Source organism: Conger conger, chromosome 4 (genome assembly GCF_963514075.1).
Source record: "Conger conger chromosome 4, fConCon1.1, whole genome shotgun sequence".
NCBI lineage: Eukaryota > Metazoa > Chordata > Actinopteri > Anguilliformes > Congridae > Conger > Conger conger.
The window spans coordinates 67,447,135-67,470,431 of NC_083763.1; the positions used below are offsets into that span (position 1 = coordinate 67,447,135).

A 23,297-nucleotide genomic window follows, 5' to 3' on the forward strand; every position below is an offset into this window, starting at 1 on the left:
GCGGGAGGTGTATAAACGCTTCTGAAATTTCATAAAAGATTGGTGCAAACGCCTCCTGTCAGCTAAAACGACCCATTAAAGAACTAGGAGCAGGGGAAATGCATTTTCCAAATTGAATGCTAGATTTACAGTTCGCTTAATACCGCTGACCCCTAACACGCTAATGTTTGGTTCGAGTCATCAGCTGTCCCTTCCGATCTTTTATCACTTCTATTGTCAAGCTATCTATTTAATTGAAAGAAGTTAATTGAATGAAAATGATCAACTAAGCTTGTATTAATATTGCTAATGGAACTTTCTTCTTGGCCATGTTTGGAGAGAGATGTCACGACGGAGTTTGGGAGAGGGCCATTAAGGCCTGCACTTAACCCGATGGGCTAATTAACGAATGCTTATTCATTCGACCAAGTCAGGGGGAGACGCACTCCAAACCAATGGGCTTGATTTTACAGCGTTTTCCACTTGCGGTTATTACCCGCGTCAGACATTGGGGATGACGGGTGGAGATTAATACCGCCCTCCGCGGAACGCCTCGCCCTGAAATTCCCGTGGAAGAGGAATCTATCTGGGCTGTATATCTTTCACCTATTTGCAGTGTTGGAGGAAACGCACCTGTTTTCCAAACGTTTTCCAGTGAAATGCAACCTAAAAGAGATTTAGAATGGAGAGGAGTGCTGAATTGGGAGTTCTTGCAGTTTGTCAGGGGTGAAATGCTCAACTGTCCTTTTACTAAAAGCTCCTGACGTGTACCTTGCACATAAACAGCTGTTTCAAGTGCGCATGGTAAATTGAGATTTGAGCTGAAGCAGGTTGATTCAGATTAATAGGTGAAGATCTATTTGAATTGAATTGAATTTGATTGAATGTAGATTCCTCCCCTTTTTTCTATCAAATAGAATGGCTGTCCAGATCATTACAATGAAAATAAAGTTTTTTTTGATTGAGTAATGGCACCAAAGCGAGAAGGATTCCTGCTTTTTGTGCTGTCCAGAAGAACCTTTTATTTATAGGAATATGACCGACTGATGTTTCCCTCTTTCACAGGTCATCACTAACCTGGTCAAGATGATTAAAGCCAGAGATATACGCCAGCCCTTCTGCCCGCCCGGGCACTGGCTCTCTGGAGAGGTCAACATCCGCGCAGATAAGGTAGCCACTAGCCACCGCCTCGCTAGGCTTCAGCACGGTCCTTTCAGGTCAGGAGAGCACTGCCCTTTCCATCACTGCCCTTTCTTTCTCTGCCCTGTATGGCTGTGAGTTAGCTTTGGAGTCCCTGCCCTGGCCTTCAGAGTGAATGTGAGCATTAGCCTTTACTGCTGCTCTGTATTGCGCTACCATAGGCTTAGCAGCTGGCTTATTGAATCTACTAAAACCTCTGGTAAGAAATGAGTCAGGCATTTATTTGTGTTTCAAATTTATCTGCATGCGCAGGCAATATACATTTTATTTTGGGTTTCAAGTGCAAATCTGAAATTGCTTTGAAGAAAATTAAATTTAAATATCGTGTCCTTTTTAAAATAAACCCGTAACAGAACCACAGTTACAGACATCAGGCTTACATGGGCCAGAGCAGAATGCATTTGGAATACACTAGAACATGGCAAGGAAGGATTTAGCTGCCTGGTGTGTTATTCATTAATATCTCAAACAAAAATCTTTTTTTCATATTTGTGTAACATGAAAGTATTGATTTCATTTTGAACATAAGTACACATCTGGCTAGTTTAAACAGTCTGCAGCAGACATTGGAAATAAGGATTGGAAGTTAGTAATGTCAAAGCTATTGTTATTGAGTTCATTTTGAGTGACATCAAGATAAGGGTTTGTTATTTGTAGAAATGCTAATATTTGCATTTGCCACAGAAATGTAGGTGTTCTTAATTTGGGGAAGTGTTTAAGTTTAATAGTTCAACGCAGACAAAAGCGGTCAGGTGTTTGTGTAGGTAGGTGGTCTCTGATCTCAGACCAGTTAAGGGGAGTGGAGAGGCATTGTGATGGAACTGAGCCTGTCTTTGTGTTATTTCGTGGTAATGCTGATCGCACCCCCTCCAGGTGACCCAGCTGTACGTCCCTTCAGCCCGGCACATGTGGAGGACCCGCAGAATGGGCCGGATCGGGCCCCTGCAGTCCACCCTGGACGGTAACAGAGCCCTCTGCGTGAACTCACACTCCTTCCTGTTGAAAGAGCATTAACACATTCTCAGCAGGTGATGTCATCTGGTGTAGCATTGAAACGGCAGTGATGAGGTTCTGCCCCCAGTGTGTGTGTGTGTGTGTGTGTGTGTGTGTGTGTGTGTGTGTGTGTGTGTGTGTGTGTGTGTGTGTGTGTGTGTGTGTGTGTGTGTGTGTGTGTGTGTGTGTGTGTGTGCTCATGCCTGTTTGCAGGGGTAGAAATTGTAAGTTCAGAAAGTAATTAGTTCAGCCAGGAGGTTGGACTAATTACTGAAATCATCTGATTAGTGGGTGGAAGAAACGCATGGCAGGACTTTTACTTTCTGACCCCTGGACTTTCTCCCTCTGTGTGTTTGTGTATGTATGTGAATGTGTCAGTGTGTGAGAGTGTGAAGGACAGAGAAAGAGATGGAGAGTGACAGAGAGAGACCGAAAGAGAGAGACTGAAAGAAAGAAAGAGAAGCTGTAGGCTATCAATGCGGCTCTGACTACGATAGCACAGACCCTATCCTCCTAAGGTTCACCCCCGCACACCTGTAGAAAGGGGTGCTGCTGTGCCATGAAAGCCCCCTCACAAAGTCAAGCAGCAAGACGAGCCGCCCTCACCCTAACATCCTGCGTCTCAAACGGGCTTAGCGCTCGTCTGCAGGCTCCATTGTTCTGCCCTGCCTTTGAAGTGAGGTGGGCCTGCGTCTCTGCAGCACGCGCCTGGGCCTGGCTCTAAAGGTAGCGCACTCACGCAGGGTGGTGTGAAAACAAGCAGGTAACAATGTGTGTATGATCTGCTTAATGCCACTCCAGTCCATATGGGATAAATTCAATTAGTGTGAAAGTACTGATGAGGCACATATGGCTGTGTGTTTGCCTGGCCTTTTTCATTTGCTTAAATGGGCAGCCCCTCGCGTGATGAATGGCCCTTATATTGACCACCGCGGCCCATATTTCTCCTCAAAGATGGAAACCTGATGGGGAAATGCAGATAGAATTGACTAATTGAGCAGAATAATTGAGCTCTAGTCGGTGGATAGTGGTTCGGCTGTGCTGTTCTGGCAGTTTTTTTGGTCTAAACGCTCCGCAGGCCTGAGTTTAATATAACACAAACGTCCGCTTAATGAAAATTGTTGTGCGCGCTGATGAGCGCGTAACGGTGGAGTTAATTAAAAGTGCGTGTAACCGGGGGAAGGGCCTGGCGCGAGAGGGACGATTGAGCGTTCTTTAATGGCCTGTCTCTGGACCGGCCCTCCAGGGCCCAGGGCCCTCGCCGCCGGTCTGCCGGAGCTCGAAACGTGCGCTTATCCTGCGGGCTGGCTCAGCACCGACGCGTCCTCTGTGTCCTCTCCTTAAACGCGCTGCGGGTTTGACCAGGCCAGCTGGAAGACAAGTATGAGATACAAATATGCCAAAAATAAGACCATAAAATCTTAACAAGTATTTTAGTCTTATATTTAAACTTTATTTTATTTCTGTTCATGTAAGACAACATAAGACAAAAAGATTGCCAGTGAGCTAATAACAAGCTAGTATTGTCTACTTGAGAGAAATAAAAGTCCCATTACAAATCTAAAACAGTTGAGAAGGTTTTTCATTTAGTCTTCATTTAGATGTTTAAGATTGCCTGGGGGCAATGGTAGAGTTTACTGGAGCAGTCGTCTGTAGGATGTCCTTGATACTTTTTAACGCACGATTTTCAGCCTTGGAGGCTCCAAATAATTGCTGTCTCTTGAGAAGAATTTCCCTATTGGCATATTTAGAATTTTTTTATCTTAGAGATCAGTACCAGGTATTGTGAAAATGGAGGGCGAGGTACCAGGCCCTCTGGGATGGGAGTCTCATACTCTGTTGGAGTGAGTGAGCGGCTAGTAAATTGTCTGGCTGGTGTTAATTTTCCGGTTGATTTTTTAGCTGTTTTAATTTCGAATTTTGTTGTTCCAGTTGGAATGGAGCCGGCTCAGCTGACCGTGCCTGAGGAGAGACATCTGGCCATCCTTACGGAGCTCCCCTTCGTCGTCCCCTTCGAAGAGCGAGTCAAAGTAATTCTGCCCGTTACCCACCATGCACTTCTGCCTCTGTACTCACACCTCTGTCAGTGGTACTGGGCATTGATGCTGCTGTAGTTATCATACTGTTTAAGTGAGCTCCACCTAGCCGCAGCCAATGGGTCTTATTTATTTGCCAGATTGATAAAATGTTGCTATTTTCATGACAACACAGTGAACACATCTGTCATCTGCTGCTGGCCAGAGCAATGCATTATGGGATTATAATAACCATGACACAAAATTGCCTCAGTAAAGCTGTATCATAACGCAATTTATAGCTTGAGAATATATGTGGCTATTACTTATTGGAATACTCCTAATAATGGTATACATGCAGTGGTGTTCAGCAGAGGGAAAAAGAGTTGCTTGAACAGGCAACATAATGTGAAATAATGAATTTGTGTGCATTTCTCATAATCAACTGCATGTGTTTGGTAATATTTTAATGTTTCGTTTATTTTTTTAAGATCTTCCAGCGATTGATATATGCAGACAAAAGAGACGTCCAAGGTGACGGTCCGTTTTTAGACGGAATCAACGTCACCATTCGCCGAAACTACATTTATGAAGATGCCTACGACAAGCTGTCTCCGGAGAACGGTATGAATTCATCTGTCACTGAGATTGTACAAGCTGAATGTGTCTGGGAGGCTGTTTGTAGATGTGTATGGTTTGTCTGGGAGGCTGTTTGTAGATGTGTAGGGTTTGTCTGTGAGGCTGTTTGTAGATGTGTAGGGTTTGTCTGTGAGGCTGTTTGTAGATGTGTAGGGTTTGCCTGGGAGGCTGTTTGTAGATGTGTATGGTTTGTCTGGGAGGCTGTTTGTAGATGGGTATGGTTTGTCTGTGAGGCTGTTTGTAGATGTGTAGGGTTTGTCTGTGAGGCTGTTTGTAGATGTGTATGGTTTGTCTGGGAGGCTGTTTGTAGATGTGTAGGGTTTGTCTGTGAGGCTGTTTGTAGATGTGTAGGGTTTGTCTGGGAGGCTGTTTGTAGATGTGTAGGGTTTGCCTGGGAGGCTGTTTGTAGATGTGTATGGTTTGTCTGGGAGGCTGTTTGTAGATGGGTATGGTTTGTCTGTGAGGCTGTTTGTAGATGTGTAGGGTTTGTCTGTGAGGCTGTTTGTAGATGTGTATGGTTTGTCTGTGAGGCTGTTTGTAGATGTGTATGGTTTGTCTGGGAGGCTGTTTGTAGATGTGTATGGTTTGTCTGGGAGGCTGTTTGTAGATGGGTATGGTTTGTCTGTAAGGCTGTTTGTAGATGTGTAGGGTTTGTCTGGGAGGGTGTTTGTAGATGTGTAGGGTTTGTCTGGGAGGCTGTTTGTAGATGTGTATGGTTTGTCTGTGAGGCTGTTTGTAGATGTGTATGGTTTGTCTGGGAGGCTGTTTGTAGATGGGTATGGTTTGTCTGTAAGGCTGTTTGTAGATGTGTAGGGTTTGTCTGGGAGGGTGTTTGTAGATGTGTAGGGTTTGTCTGGGAGGCTGTTTGTAGATGTGTATGGTTTGTCTGTGAGGCTGTTTGTAGATGTGTATGGTTTGTCTGGGAGGCTGTTTGTAGATGTGTAGTGTTTGTCTGGGAGGCTGTTTGTACATGTGTATGGTTTGTCTGGGAGGCTGTTTGTAGATGTGTAGGGTTTGTCTGTGAGGCTGTTTGTAGATGTGTATGGTTTGTCTGTGAGGCTGTTTGTAGATGTGTATGGTTTGTCTGGGAGGCTGTTTGTAGATGTGTAGGGTTTGTCTGGGAGGCTGTTTGTAGATGTGTAGGGTAACAACACTGTTTATGCTGTAGTTATGGCCAGTGTTTTCAGTGAGAGGACTTTATTGCCTTTAATGCAGGCTGCCAAATGACCCCAGGAAGCTCCTCTCGACACTGGGATATTATATAAGTGTTATTTTTTATTATGGAATGGCCCTATAAAACATAAAATGCTTTAAGGGAATATTTTCAAAATGAGTCAAGAAAGCAAATTAAAGGCCATTAAAAAAGTGCCATGGCTGCAACTTTTTACATAAATTAACTGATTTGAACTGATTACAAACTACTTACTTTTTATTTATTTATTAAAGAATACGTTCATTTTAAATACGTTCCCTTGTCTGAAGAAAGTCTTGTTATGTCTTGATAACATTGTCTAACCTGGGCTTGTGTCCTGGGCTTGATGTTATGTTGAGTGAACTTGCGGTTAATAAATAAATACAATAAAAAAATCACAAAAAAGTAAAAGAAAATCTGTGTAAGTGATGTTTGTATGAGGAAAAGCTTTTATGCTGTTACTGGATTTCATTAATTAAATGAAAACTATGAGTACTCCCATGTATGTATTGATGTAATTTTAAAGTGTAATAATAATCATGATTATAATAATGCATCTCTTAATATCTCAGATGCATTATTTTGAGTCTGGGTTGCTGTTGGAGCCATTAGGGTGAATATGTGAAAGGCCACTTGTGTGGAGTAATGGGATTAAACCGCGGTAGAGCCTCTATGTAGCACGATCATCACCTGATCCATACGGTGTATGAATGTCTTCATAAGTTATAGCAGCAGGGATTTATGGTTGGCTATTAATTATGCTGAAACATGACCTTTTTAAGGCGTTTGATTTAAATATTCTCCATGAGTGACGGCACTGTGCTTAAGTAATCCACCTTACGGGTAACAAAGGGATATATTTCCTGAGCAGAAAGAGGAATGGCAGGTAACACATCCTTTAGCATTTTCACTGCTAAATGGTCCAATATCCAGTCCTCTTAGTTAGCATATCCGAGGGTGTTTAGGCCTGGTTGTGAGTTCTCTTGCGGTTTTAACGTCTGTGTTACAGTTGTGTGTTTTCGTGTGTTGAGAGCAGGCCTGAGTCACATGCGTAATTGTTTCGGGTTGAAATACTTTTCTGCGCTTTACTGAGCTTGTCTGCTGTATTGGAGCCAACAGAATATTCTCAAAAAGTGCAAACCCTTCCTTCTGCCCCTCTCGGTTAGGTCAGTCGCACCAGGCACGATCAGTTGAGCACCCACAAGTATTTGAACCCAAAACATTCACGTATTTGACTTGGTCTGGTGGAGATTCATGGTGTTTAGCTCTTTGGGCGGACGGTGTCTCTCCAGTTCTAACGTAAAGAACGTCCGGTCCACGCAGAGCCCGATCTGAAGAAGAGGATCCGGGTGCACCTGCTGAACGCCCACGGGCTGGACGAGGCCGGGATCGACGGCGGCGGAATATTCCGGGAGTTCCTCAACGAGCTGCTCAAATCGGGCTTCAACCCCAATCAGGGCTTCTTCAAGACCACCAACGAGGGGCTGCTGTACCCCAGCCCCACCGCGCAGATGCTGGTGGGGGACTCCTTCGCCCGCCACTACTACTTCCTGGGGAGGATTTTAGGGAAGGTAAGACACGGGGATTCAAAGATTCATAGATACTGTTGTTCATTAAATCAGTTCTGAATGAGAATTCGTTCTCTTTTGCAAGGATGCCCTGAGAGAAATGCCAGGGAGCACAGTTGTGAGTTGGGTGTGAGAGAGAGAGAGAGAGAGAGAGAGAGAGAGAGAGAGAGAGAGAGAACAGGTGTTAAGCCCCTAGAGCAGTTTTTGGGTTAAGGGCCTCGCTCCAGGGCCCAACGGCAGGGTTCTTTTTTTGTGTAGATGCAGGTCAGCATCTCTACATGCTGGCCGGGGCCTTTAACCAACAACTCTACAGTTAACTTGTGTCTGATCATGCATATGAAATCTCTCACTAAACCGAGCACGTTCCGTCGTCCCTGCCACCAAGGCCCGGCGGATTTACCGCCATCTTTGTTCTAGATGTTTCTGTGACATCGGTGCTCCGCGGTCCAAAGGTTTTTCTCCGGAAAGAGGGCGCGTGTAGAGAGGCGCGCGTAACCAGACAACGGAGGAGGCCCGTCCGACAGTACAGCTTCTGTCAACAGCGGAGAGCCTCGCAGAGTGCACTCAAACCCGCACACTTCTCCCTCTGCGCCCGCTGTTCAACAGCCCGGCTTATGTGCTTTGTCCTGTGACTGTTTGTCCTGCCGATGAAATAATTGCCATTTGATAACGGTCCTTTGCTCGAACCTGTGAAAGATTTAGCAGGAACTCAATTGGCCCCACTGTTGCAGCGATAAGGCACAGCCGCGCATTTTACTGTCAATATCTATCTGTGAATGTTGCCGGAATGAAAGACTGTGGGATTTACCACTGTAAACACTCCACACAAGGCCTCGTCATTATTTTCATTCTTTACGGTGGTCATATTGCGGGAGAAGTGGACCATTGGTTATTTAAAATGTTTATTCAGTTTCGTGGTCAAGAATAGCTTTTCTGAGGTCGTAATCTCGCTAATAGAGCTTAAAGTCTCATTCAGCCAGATCCCTGTGTCACCCAAAATATGTTCAAATAAAATCTACATTGAATTATTCAGATAACATTAGTGAGAAGCTTTATTTGTAGTGAAGGTGGGGAATGGGGAAAAGCAGGCATCAGTGGTGTTCGTGAGCTAAAACCCTGATTTCACCCAGGTTTTTAATGCTGGCTTTCCAGTGAAAATGACAATAAGTTCAAGGTTTTTACTGAAGTGCTCACTGTGGCATCCCTTTCGGGCTTTAGTATCAAGTAGCAAAATTCAGTAAGCAGGATGTTTGCTACTTGAGAGTAATGAGTTGAAGAAGTCATGAGTGTGCTGATTTTTAAAATGAAAATGAAAATAAGGAGTAAAGTAATGGTTTGAGGCTGGTGTGTCTGTATTTACACTTAATGCAGTGAAAGGAGCCTGTGTCTCTGCCAGCTTGCGCAGGTCTGCTCCCAGTGGGACACCAGTGTGTCACAGGTCAAAGGTCATCCTCTGACTAGGAAAACAAGTCCCAGCCCCCCACAGAATGAAAGTGCTCTGTGATTAGGGGTGTGATAAATAACCTGATCCCGCACCCCCTGCCCACTCGAGTGTGGCCAACACAGGGCCTGGGAGCTGATTCACCAGCCGCGTATTTGTTTAATTAAATCAGATTTTATTATTAAAACCAACGCGCAGAATTACTGCGGTCAGCCATGCATGGAATCTCGTTGACACTCCACACCCCTGACTGCGTTTTTGACATTGCACCCGCCACCTTCATTTTAAATACAGCCTGATCGTATTTTGGCATCTTTAATAGATGCTTATCATATAAATGCAGCTAATTAATTTATCAGAGAGCCCTCTTGGGCAGAGACTCACCCCACCCCCCCCTTCCCAGAACCCGCTGTGGCGGTATAAAGGGAGTCCAAGCGGACATGGCAGGGCTTGTTCAGTGTGCGGGCCAGATATTAGCTGGCGTGTGCTTTGTTGATGGTATTGTTTGGCCGCTCTTCCCTGGCACTATTTATTAGAGCCTAATGCTTTAGCGTTTTCTTTAATGCACGCGCCTTCGATTGTTTATCGCGACGCGGTGAGCTGCGAGGTCACGCCGCGTCGGGGAAGAAATTACCTCATGACACCGGTCGCTTCTCAATTAGGCCTTCCATTAGGCGATGATTCCTGCCTCTTGTTTGTGTAGCGGTTGCATTTGGCTGGTGCTAAATCAGTCGGCCGGGCAGGACATAAATAAGCACTCAAAAGCATGTGGTAATAGCGTTTTGATCTGTTTTACAGTCCTGAGCTGCGGAGTCTATCGGAGACCATTCAGCCGGCTTATTAGAACGCCATAATCCCCCCCGCCCCCCCCCCCCTCGCCCGCCCCCCCGCGTTAGCGTTTTGAGAAATGGCTTGCCTGTGCCCAGTGCGCCTTCCCGCTAATGGTTTAGGCAATTAGGGTGAGAAATTAATTTGAATTTGACTTTCAATTAACCCTGCCTGAAGTTCCCCCTTTCCCATAAACACTTAACAAAGTAGTCATTCAGGTAGCGTATTGATATATTTGTTTAGTGCTGCTATACTCTAGCCCAAGTGGAGAGAAAGTGATATAAATTAGATTTGCGTCACCGCCCTGGTACGTGAGCTCAGCTCTCTTCGCGTGAGATGAATTCGCTCAGTTAATGGTGAAAGTCTTGTGTTGTTGTTGGGGTGATGCATTATGGTCAAGAGTGCCCTATTGGGGAATTCTCTGTGCAGGGGAATTTAATACACGCCCACGGTCTACTCTCTGAGGTACGCTAGCTGAGGATAATTAAAAATGTAAAATATTGCGTTGTTCAATTCCTGCTGTGCGCACTAATATATAGTATATCGCAATACTGCAAATGTTACCACGCAAAGCACTTCTGTATGAACGGTAACCAGTGGTGATACCTAAGCAGACCGTCCTCTTTTTGTGAAATCTGAGATGTCACTACACTTGGTGAAGTGTACTGTACAACTCATTCTTAAAGTTGTCTTTTTTTCATTTGCAAAAGTAGTACACGGCTTAGTATTGATATGCCAGTGAACACTGCACAGAAATCATGCCTGCTGCAATCTTTTCAGTGATCTTGGGTAATAAGCCTGTGAAATTCTATGATTATCCCTCGACTCTAATTTTCTGCATTTCAATAACACAGAGCCCTCTCTCCCAGCACCGTAAGCAGGAACTGAGGGAGTGCTGTTAGACTAGTGATGATTATGAATTCTGCATACTGCCTCTACTTCTCTGCACCAGCTCTCCATGTGTCAGTCTGTCAGTCTCACTCAGTTTACCGGAGGTTCTCCTAATGGACCCGCTCCCTCCGTCCCCCGGTACCGTCTCCCCGGCGACCGTGCCCTTTGCCAGGCGCGCGATTACGGTATTTCTCAGCGGAGTGTTATTTTACAGTCTGACACGTCCGGAGCCGTAAAGAGCTCCCTGTGCCAATCCTAAAAGCCGCTCCCCGTCCCGCCAACCTTCAGGCCCGCCCGCGTCCCCGGCTGTTCCCCTGGCCCGCATTCATCTCCGCGGGATACAGGCCGGCTTCCCGGAGGTGTGCGCCTGGAGGGGGGCCTCTGATTGATAGTAATGCGTTTGAAAAGCATTATATTTTTATTGATTCTTAATGTTGTAAATTAACTAATTTATTTGGCAGCGAACAGAAGCCACCTGTGATGTTGCTCACATTTAGTCGTCTGACGGTGCCACGATTTGCATTAATTGCACTGCTGCGGCACTCACTTATATTAAAAGGCCCACACCATAATTAATCCTTTTTATTTCGAGTCATTTTGGCACAATTTCTGGCAATAAACATCCATAAATAATGGCGGTTTGAAAAATATGCTACAGGTTTTCTCCATATACTTATTGCCATATCTTCACAGCGGACCATTATTGATAGGCTTCAAGGGCCACCCGCCACAGATGGCCTGGAATTAGGGCTAGCATGGGAGATGCTAAGTGGATTATTTTGCATAAAAAATAGACTGTGTTTGAAGTTGCATAATTAACCGGTGTTTAGAAAATAGCTTGATTTATGCCTCCGTGTGTGTTTAAGATGCATGCATTATGGAAATGCTTTAAATTTATAATCCATTTAGCTGATGTGGTCAGGGTTTTTAGCGCAATCGTTTATTAAGACCAGTATATTTTAATGCCTTAAAGGTGTAAATGTGCTCTTTTTAGGGCTGCTCCAGTACATTAGCTTTACATTTTATGACTCACCTGCCCAGCTGTGCTTCCTAATGGCATTTAAGGTCAAGGGGAGAATGAACATTTATAAAGTTAGAGCTCGATAAGTCTAGGCCTGCATATTTAACACGTCAGTGCTGAAGCTTCAAAACCGTAAGTCCTCAGTAAACTCGTGCCTATCAAGTGATAATCACGGTCAGTCCTGGTTATGTTTGGATTTTATTTTTTTCCATTGGCATTTGCAATTCTGTGGATTTAAGCTTTAGTGCTGTGACCTCATGATTGCTTTTGCGTTCGTACTGCGTGATTGTTGATCACACCTTTGTGTACCTGTTCTTTTTAAGCCTCGCTTTCAGAATTACAGCGATCTACCTAACTGATGTGGTCTGTTCTCCAACATTATGAAACATACATTCACACTATTCTTGTTTTTTTCCCCCATGCGCAGACACATATTAGCTGTTCCTGAAAATAAAATTGAGGTGAAAGGCGAAGCAAGTTGCAGCTAGTCGAACTTGCAGTACAAATAAGAAACGTTTCTGAGAAATGTTTTTAACTTGCATGTTTCCAGTTATTTTGTTATGTCTCCAGCTGTAGTGCACCCATTTCCTGTGGGAATACCAGTGGTGTACAGACTGCTGTGTAATTGCAGCTGTGTCTTAGTGTCTCATGCCCCCTAGTGAATCCGTGTGTGTGTGATGTTCCTGTTCCCTCCCCTGCATGCTCTGTATGAGAACATTCTGGTACAGCTGTGCGTCTGTGAGTGTGAGAGTGTGAGAGTGTGAGAGTGTGAGTGTGAGTGTGAGTGTGAGTGTGAGTGTGAGTGTGAGTGTGAGTGTGAGAGTGAGAGTGAGAGTGAGAGTGAGAGTGAGAGTGAGAGTGAGTGTGAGTGTGAGTGTGAGTGTGAGTGTGTGTGTGTGTGTGTGTGATGGCTTTTCTCTGTTGTTCAGGCTCTGTATGAGAACATGCTGGTGGAGCTGTGTGTAAGATGGCTCCTCTCTGTGCTCTGTAGGCTCTGTATGAGAACATGCTGGTGGAGCTGTGTGTAAGATGGCCTCTCTCTGTGCTCTGTAGGCTCTGTATGAGAACATGTTGGTGGAGCTGTGTGTAAGATGGCTCCTATCTGCTCTGTAGGCTCTGTATGAGAACATGCTGGGGGAGCTGTGTGTAAGATGGCTCCTCTCTGTGCTCTGTATGAGAACATGCTGGTGGAGCTGTGTGTAAGATGGCTCCTATCTGCTCTGTAGGCTCTGTATGAGAACATGCTGGTGGAGCTGCCCTTCGCCACCTTCTTCCTGTCCAAGCTGCTGGGCACCAGCGCTGACGTGGACATCCACCACCTGGCCTCGCTGGACCCCGAGATGTACCGGAACCTTCTGTTCCTCAAGAGCTACGAGGACGACGTGGAGGATCTGGGGCTCAACTTCACCGTGGTCAACAACGACCTGGGGGAGGCACAGGTGCAGCATCTCTCTTAATCTCTTTTTCTCCCTTTTTTCCTCATCTATTCTCTCGCTTGAAAGCCCCATCTCTTTCTTTCTCCCTCTTTTTATTTTCTTCTCCACCCTTTTCTCTGTCTTTGTAACCCTCCTTTCTCTCCCCTTTCTCCATTTCTCGTTCTGTCTTTTCCATGTCTTTTCTGACCTTTTCCCTCCTATCTCTCTCCCTTTCTCTCTGTGCCTCTCTACCTCTCACCCTCCCTCCCTCCCTCTCTCTGCACACTGCTCCGTACCCCTGCTACCTGCCAGCAGTGAAGCGGTGTTAATGTAGGTGTTAATAATTCCTCTCGATCATGTGGCTGCGGTGGCAGATAAGGGAGATAAAGCACGTCTCTGACTGGGATCTGAACCCGGCTGCTCGGCGCAGACTTTATCCACCATTACAGGAGTAATGACCGAGAGGAACAAACAGAGCCGCTGTTGCATAAATAAAGGGTCCCTTACATTCGGTAACCCCGGGCCCTGTGGCGTCTAGGCGGGAGCTCACTCGTGTTATAGACAAGCGAGCGGGTCGTTTTGACGGCACAGTCGCGGTTGTTCGACGTTCGCCTGGGCGAGTTACTACCCGCAGTGGCTTGTTTGCTCAGGGCCTTGCAGTGTTATTAGCTGCTCTTTAAATACGCTTTACGCCGTCGTTACAAGGCAGTCCTCGGTCATCTGATATGGACACGCACGGTAAATACGATACAGAAAACTATTTTCTGAAGATTAGGCACATGTAGGCCAGACTGCCCTGCGTTTGCCCTCTAGCTGGTGCCAAAGTAAGCAAGATAAAGGGAACAATTGTCTGGGGTAATACTGGCCAGCAGAAATCAAAAACATAAGGTGAGGAAGAGATTGCAATTGAAAAACAATTCCGAAAATAAATTAGAATATTGTTGATACGTGTACCAAGATTAAATTCTTCACTGTAGTTTCAGGCATTCATTTTTTTTTATCTTTGTAAATTATGTTTTGCTTGTGAGATTGACCTACTTAAAAAAAAGCAAAAAATAAGAACTGTCTTTGATTGGAAATCGTGTCCCAGGTACAAGTAACAGACTTGGTTGTGCTCATCAAAAAGGAAAAAAAAAACACGGTAAAAGATGGATTCTCGATCCATTCTTGTTCCCTCGTTCAGCTCTTAATGAATGTGACCCACAGCTTAATACACTGAAGCTAATTAAAGAGGCCGTCTCGCTGCTCTTTCAAACCCGTCTCCTGTGCCGTTCACCCGGTTATGAATGGAGCAGCTGTCCTTGTGGCGGGGGGCCCCAAGGTCTCGAAGCCTGGGGACCCGTCACTCCGCTAATGACCTCCACCAGATCATTAAGGGACGGGCAGCCTGGTCATTACACTCGCTCAGTTACCACGGTAACATGTGGCTCTAGGTGGGACAGGTGAAGGGTTAAAGGTCATTGTGGAGGCAAGTCACCACTTCACGTTTTGCCCGGGCTTTGGGACTGGTTTAGAGAAAAACTGAGCTTTTTGGCCACATACTGTATGACAGTGGTGGGATTAGTATCAGAATGAGGACCCAGTATTGTTCCCGTAAGTCATACCTGCATGCATATATTATACCTACGGTGTAATAAGTGGATGGATCTTTGACAGTATGGAGTTATTTTCGTCTACTCGTCATGGGGTCTTGTTGCCCTCAGACTTGGCCACGAGGGGATCTTTCCACGAAGTCGATTTATCCTTGTGAAGGGAGGGTGCAAAGTTCAGGAAAACGGGTGCCAATAATTTTTAAAAGATTAAATTAATTACTTAAAATCTACTGCTGGGCAATTGTCAAGCAATATAATTAGCCTTTTTTGTTTTTTTGTTGCTCATTTTATTCTTGCTGCCAATAAATTCTGAGGGCACTGTATAACACTGGGTTACGTACAAGGAGAAGGCCTCGCTGCCAATATAGGATGAATTGGAGTCTGGAGTCAGTCCCGCCTAAAGTGTCTCTGAGAACAGATGAAACATCTTGACTGAGCAACATATACGGAAGGTCGCAGCTGGAGAAGAGCTGGGGTGGGCATCTCGGGCTGACAGCATTCCCGGTTTTCCAGGTGGTGGAGCTGAAGCCCGGCGGGAAAGACATTCCGGTCTCCACGGTGAACAGGATCTCCTACATCCACCGGGTGGCCGACTACAGGCTGAACAAGCAGATCCGGCCCCACTGCCTGGCCTTCCGCAAGGGCCTGGCCAACGTGGTGAACCTGGAGTGGCTGCGCATGTTCGACCAGCAGGAGATCCAGGTGAGCCGCCTGGGGCGTTACCCTTTAAGGTGTGGGGGCACAGATACAGGGAGGTCTAAGTATTTGGACAGTGGTACAATTTCTGTTCTTTTGGCTCTGTACTCCAGCACACTGGATTTGAAATGTGGTTAAAGTGTAGGCTGTCACTTTTAATTTGGGAGTAGTCACATCCGCATCAGGTGACCCACGTTTGAATTACATCCCTTTTTTATACATAGCCCCCCTGTTATTGGGGACCAAAAATAATTGCCTTTGGCTTCTCGGCTGTTTCTGATTTGTCATGTGTATTCAATCGCTTTCTTAGTGCCGGTATAAGAAAGCTTATAGTATCCGGTTTTGATTCTTGGCTTTTGATTGCCTTTGGCGCCTATTGGTGCATTCTAATGCTGGTGCACTGTCACAGGTGCTGCTAGTAATTGTAAGCTGTGGAGCTCTAGCACAGTGACTTAGAATAACACAAATAAAAGCAAATCCAAAAAACCTACTCTTCAAAGGGTGAAATCCACCATTTGATTGGCTTAAATGTGCTTTATGAAGTAAGTATTAAAACCACAACCTTCCCCTCCTCTTGCACTATAGGTTCTTATTTCTGGCGCTCATGTTCCTATCTGCCTTGATGACCTGAAGAAGTTCACAAACTATTCTGGTGAGTCAATAAAGGTTATTTAATTTAATTTTTGTTATTTTGTCTTTCCCACATTGTGGGAAATTGCCTTTAGGCTGTTTGAGAAAAGAGTTTTCCTGTGGGACACCCTGGTTTTAGTCTGGGATGATGACTAGCCACTTTGCATGTTTCGGAGAATTTAACATTTATGTAAATGTTAATGTTTTGGCAACTGTTTACAGATTTGTGGGGTTCATTTCCATTGGCTGTCCCACAGAACCGTTGCTGGAAGAAATTGACACGCAAATAAACTCTGGGATATTCCAGAAACAGTTATAAAGTTAAATTATAATGCACCACATGCTTTTATTTTTTTTATTTTGGTATTGTTTGAGCAAGTCTCGTCTAGTGAACGTGTGACATGACATGGCTTTTGCTGCACATTGAAAGACAATGGCACGGCTCAAAATATAATAGGGAAGTTAAACAAATAGTCTTAATATGTGATTATTTTAAGACTATTTTGAGCTATGCATTGAGCTGCAGGATTGGCTGCAAAGTCTGTTCCCTTAAGGTGGTTTTCCCTGCTACTATGCCACTGACCAAATTCAGGCCCTGAGTTTTCAGAAAGCGTTGAACATACTGGATTTGGACAGGCTGTGAGCTGTGAATTTGGAGCTACATGGATCAGTGAATCTCCCTGCTCTCTCTACAGGGGGCTACTCTGCCAATCACCCGGTCATCAAAACCTTCTGGGAGGTGGTGGAGAACTTCACAGACGACGAGAAACGCAAGCTCCTCAAGTTCGTCACCAGCTGCTCCAGGCCCCCGCTGCTGGGGTTCAAGGTAAGGGTTCACCGGGAGGGTGTCCTGTTCTCCCCATCATTGACCGCAGCCCTTCACAGCACGCAGGAGGTTAACCAAGCAGAGACTACACCCGTGACTGTTCTACACCCGTGACTGTTCCCAGGTTACCACTACACCCGTGACTGTTCCCAGGTTACCATTATACCTGTGACTGTTCACAGGTTACTACTACACCCGTGACTGTTCTCAGGTTACAACTACACCCATGACTGTTCACAGGTTACCATTATACCCGTGACTGTTCCCAGGTTACCACTACACCCGTGACTGTTCCCAGGTTACCACTACACCCGTGACTGTTCCCAGGTTACCATTATACCTGTGACTGTTCACAGGTTACTACTACACCCGTGACTGTTCTCAGGTTACAACTATACCCGTGACTGTTCCCAGGTTACCACTACACCCATGACTGTTCACAGGTTACCATTATACCCGTGACTGTTCACAGGTTACCACTACACCCGTGACTGTTCCCAGGTTACCACTACACCCGTGACTGTTCACAGGTTACCATTATACCCGTGACTGTTCACAGGTTACCATTATACCCGTGACTGTTCCCAGGTTACCACTACACCCGTGACTGTTCCCAGGTTACCACTACACCCGTGACTGTTCCCAGGTTACCATTATACCTGTGACTGTTCACAGGTTACTACTACACCCGTGACTGTTCCCAGGTTACAACTACACCTGTGACTGTTCACAGGTTACCACTACACCCATGACTGTTCACAGGTTACCATTATACCCGTGACTGTTCCCAGGTTACCACTACACCCGTGACTGTTCACAGGTTACCATTATACCCGTGACTGTTCACAGGTTACCATTATACCCGTGACTGTTCACAGGTTACCATTATACCCGTGACTGTTCACAGGTTACCATTATACCCGTGACTGTTCACAGGTTACCATTATACCCGTGACTGTTCCCAGGTTACCACTACACCCGTGACTGTTCCCAGGTTACCACTACACCTGTGACTGTTCCCAGGTTACCACTACACCAGTGACTGTTCACAGGTTACAGACACGTTGCGAAACGACGATCATTTTCAAATTAGGCCGTGATAAGGCTGGGTTTGCGAGGCCTTATCTCGGTGGCACATATGCTCGGGAGTTCATGGCCCTTCCCATCGTCTCCAGCCCTGCTGGGTGTGTGTCAGTGTGCAATGTCTGCTCGATAAATATTGGAGTTACACTAAGAGCCAGCCAGGTGTGAAGTCATCTGTGTTGGCTTAACTGGGCCGCAGAAAGCCCTGTTGGTAAGTGTGGCGGTAAGTGTGAGATTATAGAGCAATTACATAGAGTTTAGGTGTGGCTCTGGAGCGCCTCCCGCTGGACAGACCTGGGTCAAATACGTATTTATTTTGGATTCAAATGCTTCTCTATGCTTTACTGAACTTGTCTGGTGTATTGGAACCTATGGAGTACTCTCAAAACCTCTTCTGGTCCTCTCATTTGGCTCAATTGTGCACCAGACAAGATCAATTGAGCACAGAAAAGTATATGAATCCAAAACAATTACATATTTGACTCAGGTCTGCTTCCGAGTGAATGAGAGAACGCCCCTGAGAATTGTGCACTGAAGCCACTCTTATGTCGCAGGGACATTAGCAATAACAGGTTCTGTAGCCCCACGTTCAACAAGTTGTGATTATGGGGACTCGGTGAAAGTCAGCAGTGATGATTGTGCAGTCCCTCAGCGGTCCCTGTTGTTGCTTCGTTTCGTTTCATCTCCGCCCACAGCATAAAAAGAAAATCAGTGAGTTATTTTGTATCGGAATTCCATGAATGTGTCAGCAGCTGTCAGTTTCACGGGTATAAAGCATCTTCACTTTCTTAATTGCTTGATAGAAATGGGCACTAAAAACGGCTGGTGAAGGGGGCAAAAAGAAAAAAAACAGTTGAAATCCATTAAGCCTTTTATGTTTTACGGAGTATAGCCAGAGGCTGTAATGGGCAGTTGATTGCTTTTATTACCTGTGTACTGCGGCAGCCATTTTCAACTCCGCAGTACCCCGCAGTGGAGAAAGAGAAACTCTTGTGGAATAATCCGCAGGTAGAAGGCCGCTAAGGTATCGGTTTAATGAATTTGACTTTGGGAGAGATGAAATGCGTGGCGGGGCTGGCCCGGGAGTGCCGCTCTGGGTTTGCACTCTGACTCGGCCCCCGGCTGAAGCCAGCTTACCCTTAATTAGGTGCAGTAAATGTCCCAGCTTTCATTAGACAAGAAATAGCACTGTCAGGAGAAGCCGTTTAAAAAAGATGATGGAAACCCTTTTTTCAAAATTATCTTTCTCATAATGACACTTTCTCAATAAGCAATGATAGTTTAATACGCTAATTGTCAGAAAAATGGGCTTGTTAAGGAAAAGCCTTCATACCCATTTAACCGGGCTCGTAAATCCCCGGGCCTCCAATGCGCAGCGTCTTTAAAGGGCAGTCTGTAGGAGCAGAGTCGAATACGTCAGCGTGCGTCTCTCCAGTGTGCGTACACGAGGTGTCTGTACACGAGCATGAAACAAACCTGAAACACGCGTTAAGCAAACATTTCTTCAGTCTGTACCTGTGTTAGTAGAGTTAGATGAGTGACCAGATATAACACTGTGTGCACCAGGTGTACTGTATTTCAGTAGAGTTACCGAAATGCGTAAAAGTCTGTTGTTGCTCACTAGTGGCATACCGTGTACCGTTCCGCGAAAAAGTATTTGCCCCGTCCTGATTTCCTCTAATATTGTATATCTATCAGAGTGAAATGTCTCAGATCTTTAGACAAAGGAAACCTGAGTAAACACATATATATTATATGTTTTTATTATTATTTAATTGTAAAATTACTGATTCACCTCTGTTAAAATGTAATTGCCCCCTTTAGCTAAACTGTACCCCACTCTTCTTTAATTCAGATATATCGGTAAGTCTTTGAGCATGAACTGCTGGATTCAGCTCATGGGGGGGCAAACAAGCAGTTCATGCTCTAAAACCCTACCATGCTCACTTTTCACAGCACTCTAAGCCTATGTTGGCTCATGGTTCCCAGGTGTTGTAAGACTGTGTTAAAGTGGACAGGCAGTGAATGCGTGTTTGTGTGTGTGCGTGTGTGCGTGTGTGTGCGTGTGTGTGTGTTTAGGAGCTGTACCCAGCGTTCTGCATCCACAACGGGGGGAGTGACCTGGAGAGGCTGCCCACTGCCAGCACCTGCATGAACCTGCTGAAGCTCCCGGAGTTCGGTGACGACCAGCTGATGAAGAACAAGCTCCTGTACGCCATCGAGTCGTCGGCAGGGTTCGAGCTGAGCTGAGGGGCCCCGGGGCCCGCTGAGGGACAGACAAGACAGCACTGTGTGTGGAGAAAGCTAGTGTACGCATATATGCACACACATACAGACACACACGCACAAGCACAGGCTTGCCCGTTCACAAACATACCAGCTCACACATTCTCATACACACAAATGCAGGTATACTCAGGCTTAAAGTTCATGTACATGCACACATACACACACACACACACACACACACACACACACACACACACACAATAGCGCCGGATTCTAAAATGAATTATAGGGGGAAAGAACGAATTTGGTGAAATAACGGCCGTGCAGCGGGTGGGCTTCAGTTTTTAATTTCAGTTTTAAACGACTTTACTTAATGTATCCAATAAAAAAAACCCAGAAGGTGCTTTTAGAAGCGTCTCCTAACTGTCTGGGCTGAGAGCGCCCGCAGTGGCATTCTGCAGCGGCACACACACTAAGAAACCCCCGTGTTCACCAAAGATTCAGCTGTGATGTGGAGACACAGGCAATAAGAGAGCGGAGCGGGAGTGCGGGAGTCCTGGATGAACGGAAGACCCGATATCTTCCAGGCGCCAGCGCTCCGTGGATCCATCATTGTGACGAGATGCCCCCCCTCCCCACTGGAATTATTTAGAATAATCTCATTTTGTGATTTACGTTTTTACATTAACCTCATATAATGCAGTATTTGCCCTGCCTGTTGTGTGGGTTTTCCTTATCGAGATATGACCAGAGATAGCCGTCTGATGATGAATATGTGTATGTATACACTATTTTACGCTCATTTACCATACATCTGTATAGTTTCCTCGCCCCCTTCCTTTATGTTGTGTTTTGGACCGAGCCTTTACCTTTTAAAGCTCTCCGCATATTAAAGTGAACAATCTATGTGCCCGATCTTGCTTTGTAATTGAAGGTTTCCAATCCTTATGACTGAGGGGTGGGGACCAGACGAAATCTATGTATCAACAGAGTGAGGAGAAAAATGTCTGAATATGATTAAATGTTTTTGCATTCAGACTCCGAGCGTCCCCGTTTCTCCTCTCCAGGGTTTACCGTTGGAGCGAGGCATTAGACACAGCGCTCTTTGAGGGAAAATCTCATTCTCAATTTTATGGCCTCTGACATATAATTAAAGAAACATCCAGTCAAGAAACGCCCAGCAGAAGTATTCTGGCCCTCAAACGCATTACCAGCTAGATACAAATTAAGGTTGTATGCAATTGTCATAAATCTGTTAAAGCCTGTTGCGGTCGGAGGGTTGGTGGTGGGTCGGTGGGGGGGTTTTATCCGTTTTTGGATTGGGTCCATCCCGGAATGGCTGACCGATGATTCCTCCCTCTCTGCGCCCATGGCCCGGGCGTTCCTGAAGGAAAACTCGGAAGGGGGTAATTGGGTCTTAAAAAGCGACTTGTCCAGTCTATATGAAGGATCGGTCTCAATTACAAAGTGATTTATTTAAACCTATTACTATATAATGGAATATGGCGGTCCCAACTTAATGTTGGCCGTCATGAATCACGCCTACACACGGCGTGTACTTAGGCTTTTAAAAAAGATGATGGTAAAATTTCAGGGTGACTTCACAGTATTTTTAATCAGTTAAAGTATGAATATTAATACAGAGATTTTTTAAATAATATTGAGCCAATAAGTTGGGATAATGAGCATGAGGGCAGAGTGATCCATATCACCATCTCAGAAACTGGGTTTGTGATGGATTTTCCCACATGTATTACATGTAATTGACCATTATTGTGTGTACAGTACTAATTGTGCCTTAAATGTCATAGCTTTACTTGAGTAATTAACAGGCTTTTATGTAGGATTATTATTAATAATATTAATAATATTAATAATAATAAACTGCATAAAAACAATGGTATACAATCCTATAATCTATGGTTTAGCTACATAATGATAATGCTAATCGTACTCATAATAAGCAAGACTGAATAGTTTACTTGTAAAGTACAGAAACATGGGTCTTGATTTTATCATTTTATCTTTGGTGTAATGGGTCTTTGGTCCATAAAGCATGTCTGGCTCATGAAAGCATTTTGCTTAGACTTTTGTTTTGCAGTTACAAGCTAGTATATGGAACATTCAGTTTTTACTGTGGTAAGTGAGCAAGTCATTGACATACAAGGCTACACCGGAGTACATTTTTTGACTGCTGTAATGTTTATTATAAATCTGCTGCCTATTGCACTCTTGGACTGTAAAAGTAATTTTAAAGAATCATCATCATAGCAGCATTTACTTATTTTATTATAGCAGTATTATTTGTGAAGTTAAATATTCCTGGGCTTAAGAAACGTTCCTTTTAAAGTTTTCATTGTACATTGTATTGCCTATAATCAAGGCAAGGAGGAAACTTTGAGCTAAAGATTGCACAGCTGGAAAAAAGATGCAGCCTGTTAACAGGAGTGATCCTTCCGTAGCAGGTCACTTTTCCTGCAATTTGTGGAACATGACTGCCACCTGGTGCCTTCATATTGTACTGCATTGTGTAGTAGCAGGGCTTTTTCAGGAGTGGCACTGTCCACTGTCCGTGGACTCACGCAGTCTGAAAGGCCAAATGAAGAAAGGACAAGCGGCCAGATGTATAGTAACAGTTCAATGGGCCAGATCCACCTTCGTAGCCAGTCTTTTCCCAATAGAAAGTGTGACGTAGTATGTGTGCAGTAGATTGAACTGGAAATAACGTCCGGAGAAGCATTACTTAATAATTTACTTAATAATCATTAGTTATATAGGATTTACTGTACCGTACTATACTGTTTATGAGGGTTCTGGCAGGATACGAAGATTTGCAAAGACAGCATTCAGATTGTAATCAATCAATATTTATTTGTATGGCTCAATGTGTACAAATGAATGCAATGCACTGTGCTTTACATTGGAACAATCAATAAAACAATAAGAATAAAACGAAAACACTGCTATAAAAGAACAGATGTCAAATAAATTACTTGATAAATTGATAATACATAAATAAATTTAGAATATAAAGGAAATTCTAGAACGAATCTAGAAAA

At 44.8% G+C, this 23,297-nt stretch overlaps 1 protein-coding gene across 1 annotated transcript in view; it reads left to right on the plus strand.

Moving 5' to 3' along the window:
- ube3c (ubiquitin protein ligase E3C) overlaps positions 1-21,276 on the plus strand; it is a 35,449-nt gene extending 14,173 nt beyond the window's left edge. The window contains exons 13-22 of the mRNA XM_061239018.1: positions 1,045-1,149; positions 2,053-2,140; positions 4,105-4,202; positions 4,679-4,811; positions 7,342-7,589; positions 12,994-13,206; positions 15,288-15,476; positions 16,056-16,122; positions 16,796-16,926; positions 20,089-21,276. Coding sequence (XP_061095002.1) covers positions 1,045-1,149; positions 2,053-2,140; positions 4,105-4,202; positions 4,679-4,811; positions 7,342-7,589; positions 12,994-13,206; positions 15,288-15,476; positions 16,056-16,122; positions 16,796-16,926; positions 20,089-20,259 — 1,443 coding nt within the window. The 3' untranslated portion in view covers positions 20,260-21,276. The remainder of the gene's footprint in view (positions 1-1,044; positions 1,150-2,052; positions 2,141-4,104; positions 4,203-4,678; positions 4,812-7,341; positions 7,590-12,993; positions 13,207-15,287; positions 15,477-16,055; positions 16,123-16,795; positions 16,927-20,088) is intronic.
- The last annotated feature ends 2,021 nt before the right edge of the window (positions 21,277-23,297 follow it).